This window comes from Mytilus galloprovincialis, chromosome 4 (genome assembly GCF_965363235.1).
Source record: "Mytilus galloprovincialis chromosome 4, xbMytGall1.hap1.1, whole genome shotgun sequence".
Taxonomy (NCBI): domain Eukaryota; kingdom Metazoa; phylum Mollusca; class Bivalvia; order Mytilida; family Mytilidae; genus Mytilus; species Mytilus galloprovincialis.
The window spans coordinates 21,977,435-21,984,803 of NC_134841.1; the positions used below are offsets into that span (position 1 = coordinate 21,977,435).

The 7,369-nt window shown below is 32.3% G+C and overlaps 1 protein-coding gene across 1 annotated transcript; it reads left to right on the top strand.

The window, feature by feature from the left end:
• Positions 1 to 1,741: 1,741 nt before the first annotated feature.
• On the top strand, positions 1,742 to 6,107 carry LOC143071631 (uncharacterized). The gene is made up of 3 exons (XM_076246047.1): positions 1,742 to 1,800; positions 5,228 to 5,428; positions 5,947 to 6,107. Exons 1-3 carry the CDS (start codon positions 1,770 to 1,772, stop codon positions 6,093 to 6,095), a joined length of 381 nt encoding a protein of 126 aa, XP_076102162.1. The 5' UTR covers positions 1,742 to 1,769; the 3' UTR covers positions 6,096 to 6,107.
• The last annotated feature ends 1,262 nt before the right edge of the window (positions 6,108 to 7,369 follow it).

The window sequence follows — 7,369 nt, forward strand, 5'->3', positions numbered from 1 at the left end:
GTGAGACTTGCCAAACAGTAAGTTTAGTGTCTTCAGTTTAAAAAATCATTCGTGCTAAGTTTTATATCTTGTTTTTGATTTTCTGGTCCTTTTACTGTAACAAAGAATTTTGTTGAACTGTGCTGTTCTGAGATATTGTTTTCGTTTGATTTTTAACAATATGTTATACTTTTTAAACGTCAGTTCTCTTTAATGACGAATTTATTAGATGGATTACGCAAAACCCATTAAAAATGTTATTGTTGTGCAATTCATCTTCGCTGTCCCGACTTCTTGATAAGAAAAATCACTGTGAACATAAAATTCGAAAAAAAGTGTTTCGCTTCGCTCCACTTGATGGTGGTTTTACAATTTCCCACAATAACGCACAGTTGTTTGTTGTTGTTTTTGGGCAAATGATTGCAATGAAATTTATTTCATGGTTATCACTTAAAACTAAACAGTACACGAAACAATATAAACAAATAAAGACAGAGCAAAGCATCAAGGCAATATTTAACTGCAGAACATGGTGATGCATTTCGTGCTAGTAATTAAAATATCGTTGAATGCTGTATTCCAAAGCAAAGTGGTAACTGCTTAAAGATGGCTAAAAGGATGGGTTTTTTATAGATTTGTATGTGTATTTCTCTGTACTGAATGTTCTTGCGTTCATTTGTACTGTTGTAGTCCTGTCATGTAATGTTGTCATTTAAGTGTTATATTTAACATTGCCATAAATGCGCGAGGTTTGGTTAGTTGGTGTGCTTCCCTCGGTTTTAGTCTGTAACCCGGATTTGTTTTCTCTTAATCGATTTATGAATTTCGAACAGCGGTATACTACTGTTGCCTTTATTTGGCAATATCCGAGTACAAAAACCTTTTAATAAACAACCAAACATCTTTCAAAAGAAAGCTATATACTAACTTTCTTATACTAACTTTCTTATACAAACCTATTCATCTGTGTTCTAGATACTCTTTGTTGCGAAATTAAAAAACTTTCTACATTTTCATTTAAAAAGGTACAATTTGATGTAAACAAACAAAGTATGGGAGATGGCTTGAACTTAGTAAACTCAAATAATTGTCTTTGGCTTTTCATATAACTATTATCTTTGAGACCCAACTGGTGTTTATCTTGTATTCCGGTTATTATTCGATGTTAAAGTTAGAATAAATTCAAAATTGTGAATACAAATTGTAACATCATCGTAGGCCTTCAAGCTTCTGTAACAGATTGTATGAGCTTTTGACTTTTTAAATTATTTGTAATTTATAAGAAACTTTATCACAAAGGCCATCAAACTCCCTGGAGTGGTACAGTAACTATAAAAGTATATGTTACACTAGAATCTATTCAAAATGGACATTCAACTGAAACAATTCTGAGAATGTGAGTATTTTCTGTATATTGTATCTGCTGCATACATTTGATGTTATTTACGAAATAGAACAAACGATTAAGGACGCATATAACATGTTAAAAACAACTGAACATATACCTTGTACTTGTGTGTCAGTTTCTGAACATATCAGACAACTATTGTCTTCTGAGTTTTATTTTACTAGAGAAATATTTCCTATAGTATTTCTTCCGAGTCAAAAAACGGGTTTCAGTGTGAAGCAGAAAATGATCCCTGATCCGACTCTTTCATTTTTATTTATTCATAAAAAGAGCAATCATCTACACAAACACGTAATGGTGAGTACAATCACGATTGTAGTGTCAGTTGTCAATCAACCATTCCATTTCTTTTCAGATCTAAACTGAATCAGGAATAACAGAAATGAGGATCCTTTTGGTTTGCTTCTTGTTCGGTAAGTTTATTGAAAATACGGCATAAACGTAAATAAAACAGCTTATTGATAGAAGAGGTCAAATGTTGTGAGTATTTTGATCTATGGAATATAACTAATGTTGTCAGCAAGAATACTTTTAGACGCACATGATTACACCAAACCTTCAAGAGAATTATTTCACGAATGTAACATTGTGCCAATCACACAAAGAATATTTTATCACAAATCATTACTTATGTATAAGACAAAAAGGCTTAGCTCCAGAATATATGTCCAGTCTTATTGTATCAGCTTCTGCAAACCAAAAATATAATACGCGATTTTCATCCTCAGATTATTTTATAATTCCAAAACCAAATACAGAGTTGTATAAGTCTAGCTTCTCGTACACTGGACCAAAATTGTGGAATGCTCTTCCTAATTCAATCAAAATATTAAATACAGTATCAAAATTTAAACACAAATACAAATCTATGTACTTTTAACATTACCATCATATTTGTACTGTAATACCATATCAGAATTGTTTATTGTATTTTAAATTGTATTTAATCTTTATTCATCATTATTATTGATGCATTGTTTATTTTTAATGTAATTATTATTGTATCAAGAGAGCCTTATTGAAAATTGGTGTAATCCAAATGAGTTACTCTCTCTAAATAAATATATTATTATTAAGGTCTTTCCTTTTACAAAAGGGAAAGACCTTACTGTATTTCTTCTGTTTATTATTATTATTATTATTATTATTATTCTTCCGCCAAACTTTGACGAAGTTAGCAGCCTAAACCGTAAGACGTGTCGCTTTCATGTTCACACTTTGTATCGGTGTCATGAATACCTATCTGGAACTCACCCTGTTAGTCGAAATATTTTGTCGGTTCGGAGTAATCCCTCCGAAACCAAAAAACCTTGTTATCGTTCCAACACCGTAACCATAATAGGTAGAAAAAAAACAAAGGGTGAAATTTGTTCAGGACCAGACCCCGGTTCTTCGTTACATTTGGATCGAAAAGATTCAACGACTCATTGGTAGGGTTATGCCCCTATGAAAATTAACCGGTGTCGGTGGACCACCAAAACTCAGAAACCGTAAGTCGTAGAGACCTAGGATCTTCACCATTCATCATCAATTCATGTATCTTCGAAAAATATCTCAAGGTCAAATTTGTATGTTGACCTTGACCTTTGACCTTACACCTTGTTATGGAATAATCTCAGCAACCATTATACTTACAGAAGTTTTAAATAGTGGAAAATGTTTGGGTCATTACCGTGCATTTTTGTTACATTTTGACCGAAGAGATTTGACCTTTTTTTAAGGGGCATAAAGCCTGTTTTAGGTTTCTGAAAACACAAAATCAGCTTTTATTATATAACCAAAGGTCCTAGACCCTTGGGGTCTTCAGTAATGGCATTGGGGATTAATGACCTTGCCAAAGGTCAAAAGGTCAAAGGTCAAGGTCATGTCCCAGAGTGCGAATTTAGTGTTTTTAACCTTATATAAAGGATTTTTAGTGTGTTTTCGAGCTTTTTATGGTTGACCTTGACCTTTTCAATACATTCTACGTCTGTTGGAACATGTATTTTACATTACAAAAGGAAAGACCTCTCAATTGTTCAAGAACAATTGACAGTTTAATTATTATTATTATTATTATTATTATTATTATTATTATTATTATTATTATTATTATGTGTCTTTTGTAGACGAAACGCGCGTCTTGCGCAAATACAAAATATCAATTCTAATATATATGATGAGTTCATTATTTGAGGACAAGTTCGGTAATTTCCTGGTGATAAAGTAAGAAAGTATGCACAAACTAATGTTTCGACTCCCTCAAACAAACTTGATCTCAGATTATTTTTATGTTCCGACACCCCTTAACTTCTCTGGGTACTTATATATCATGACTTTCAAGTGTTTTGGTTTAAGTGTTCCTGATGACATTAAACCCAGAAAAGCGATTTTGACGGACATAATTTATTAAGAGTAATTTTTCGAAAAGAAGATAGCCTTAATAATTGTAGATAGACAATATTTGAGTGCGGCTGAATTATCGTCACTTAACCAAAGAGAAGTCAATTATTGCGATGCAATTTCATATTTCTAAAATTGGCAGAACTGACAACAAAAAACCAGGTTCAACCCTGCGGGTTTTTTTTTCTAAAAATGTCATGTACCAAGGCAGGAAAATGGCAATTGCTATCTTATACTTCATTTTTGTATGTGTTGAATTGTTATTTGTTTAATTTTGCACAATTTGAATTTTTTAAATACTAAGGCTTTTCTACCTCAATAATAAATTACCTTAGCGGTATTTGGCATAACTTTAAGGAATGTTTAGTCCTCAATGCTCATCATCTTCGTATTTTATGAGGCTTTGTTGACATTTTTTTATTCGAGCGTCACTGATGAGTCTTTTGTAGACGAAACGCCCGTCTGGCGTAAATAAAAAATTCCAACCCTGGTATCTATAATGAGTTTATATAGTTTTTCTGTTGTTTCGTCGTTTTCCTCTCAATCGATTTATGACTTTCGAATAGCGGTATACTACTGTTGCCTTTATTTACCTTTATTAGATATAAACAAAAGTAGATTATACATACATTAAAAATAATGTGTTACTTAACAATTGAAAAATGTTATAATCCGATTAAATTATGCACAGTTTTTATTAAAGGTAAAGTAATTATAGTTACTGGTCGATATTAATCCTTATTTTGAAGTTGTCAGAACTACTCGATATTAGATATAAACAAAGGAGAATCTACATACACATGATACATTGGACGTATTATGTTACTAAAGTTATAATCTGATTGATTTATGCACAGTTTAAAAAAAGTAAAATCACAAAAATACTGAAATCCGTGAAAAATTAAAACGGAAAGTCCCTAATCAAATGGCAAAATCAATAGCTCAAAAACATCAAACGAATGGATAACAACTGTCATATTCCTGACTTGATACAGGGTTAAAAGGGTAATTATAGTTACTGTTATAACTGATTGATATTAATCCTTATTTTGAATTTGACAGAAGTAACCTTATTAATTATAAACAAGAGAAGAATTAACATACATTGAAAATAATTTGTTACCTAAGTTAAAATCATATTGCATCATGCACAGTTTAGAAAGGGTAATAATAGTGATTGTTATAACTGATCAATCTTGGTACTTATTTGAACAAAAGACGACACTTTCATAATGTACAACTACATAAACTATTAACTGAAAATGTCAAAGGGGCAAACAGTTGATGTATAAAAACCAAAATCGAATGAAAATAAAAGTAATCTTTTAGAAGCATAGCACATTCCGAAAGGAATAAGTAGTGGAAAACAATTAAAAAGATAGAAAAATAATAAAAAATAATTCGAGATGAAAACAATTTGATGAGATATATTGTTTTAAATACAAAATTGTTTCATAGGATTATCATCTATTCTCGGTGACAAATGCATTGTTTACAAAGGAGATGAGAAAATACCAAGTCTTCCTAGTGGCGCAAGATATGGCAGAACATGTCATCATGTTTTGGGAGACAAAAACATATACTGTGTTGAATTGGATTGCCCCAAAACAGACTGTTCTGATCCAATTGTTCCAGAAACTGGTTATCCTCGGTGCAATGGTGTGTAGAGAGTGAAATACAATTGTTAGCCAAAATTACCTAAATGCCTGTAAAAATATATAAATTCTAACATTTGCATTTTGCATATGGCATTTGTTTTTAAATTCTTCGTTGTTATAGTTTATAAAGTTTATGTTTTCATTGTCTCTATGGAAACTATAGTTCACATGTTTTTTCTTTTATTTTGTCTTTTATGATCTGTCATTTAAAACCCCGAGCTCATAAGTACCATCACGGATTATCTCGAATTTCTGGTAACTGTTCGGAAATAAAATAAAATACGGAAATTACACATTTATTAAGACAGACAATGGTATTTTGTTGAATTGTTCGCTTATTATTCGCATTTTAAAACATGTTCGAACATGATATGCAGCTAACAACATTTGATCATATCAAAATTCGTTTTGATTTCAAATTTACAAATTGATTATATCTGATGGATATAATTTACCGCAGTGGTCAAAAATTATTACTACTTAAGAAAAACATAGTTATGTGTATTTTTCTTGTTTCAGGTACATGTGTCAATGGCGGTAGAGTGTTCAGAGAAAACGAGCATTTTATATGTGCTGATGGATGTAATTCATGTACATGCTCCTTTACCACATGGATGATGTGCTATAAAAGTGGACCACCTGAAATATGCAAAAGCCATGAGGAATAATAAATACTTTGAGATCTTTTTTGTGCTTTTATCGTTATTGCTAAAGCTTTTGATACAGTTTAGAAAATTATCGCACCGCGGGTAAAATATCACGTTGTGATTGGTTTAGCAAGGTCACGTGGTAACCCCTATGAGACCGAATGTTGTTTTGTTACATTGTTTATTTTTCAACAAAACGCTGCAGAAAAAGTCCAGTGGGCGATAAATTCGTTATACGGTTAACTACTGACCTCCCACGGATATATAGAGGGTGGCGGATCCAGAAATTTTCATAAGTGGGGGCCTACTGACTGACCTAAGAGGGGCCCGCTCCAGTCACGCTTCAGTGATTCCCTATATAAGCAACCATTTTTTTTCACAAAAAGGGGGCCCGGAAATCCGCCTCTGAATAAAAATATGGATTTTACTAACCCCTTTATGGATCCGTAAGGGGTGAATAAAATCCATATTTTACTAACCCTCTATGGATCCGTAGGGTGTCAGTAGCGAACCATATAAGACCCCGTTCACACTAGCTTTTTTTTAATCGATCTAATTTGAATCGATCTAAATAAAACCAGTTAGCGTTCACATTATCTTTAATCATAACGATCTCTACCGGTCTAAACCGATCCACTGCGTTCACATTACAATTAAAAACGCAATCGATCTAACCTGTTTACCCGTAATCTGTAAATAGAACTGATTTATTAAATTCATCTATTGATACTCTGACACACACACTTGGAAAAAAAATGGATAAAGTTATTGTTTCTCTTAAATCAAAAGTTAACATTTTGGTACATGTGTTATTGCCGCGTTTTCTTTAATTTACAACACGACGAAATATTGCGGTTCCTGAAAAGAAAAAAAAATCATCATAAGAAAAGAAGACATAGATTTCGCAAATCTATGCGATGGCGAAGACAAAATGCTTTCAGTTTGTTTTAAATGTCTGTTAACAGAGAAATATGGGTTAAACAACGAACCTCTGAGATAGTTTTGGCGCTGTACATGCGCATACGTTATTTTCGATTCAATCGTACTAGTTTAAACCGATCTCTGCGTTCACATTTAAAGTAAGATCGGTTTATTTTAGATCGATTCAAACTAAACTACCTCTTTTGGTGTTTTAGTTTAGACCGATTGAAGATCGATTCAAAGCGTTCACATTGGCCCTTAAATCGATCTAAAGTGAACCGGTCTAGTTTAAATCGATAAAAATGTCCTAGTGTGAACGGGGTCTTACTTATAATGGCATGCTGCAAAAATTACTATTAAAATAAATAAAACCT

Excerpts from the sequence above, each read along its gene's own strand:
- LOC143071631 (XM_076246047.1), top strand. The coding sequence starts at position 1,770 with ATGAGGATCCTTTTGGTTTGCTTCTTGTTCG. Across the intron at positions 1,801-5,227 it reads TTTGGTTTGCTTCTTGTTCG|GATTATCATCTATTCTCGGT; the intron begins GTAAGTTTATTG and ends ATTGTTTCATAG. Across the intron at positions 5,429-5,946 it reads TGGTTATCCTCGGTGCAATG|GTACATGTGTCAATGGCGGT; the intron begins GTGTGTAGAGAG and ends TTCTTGTTTCAG.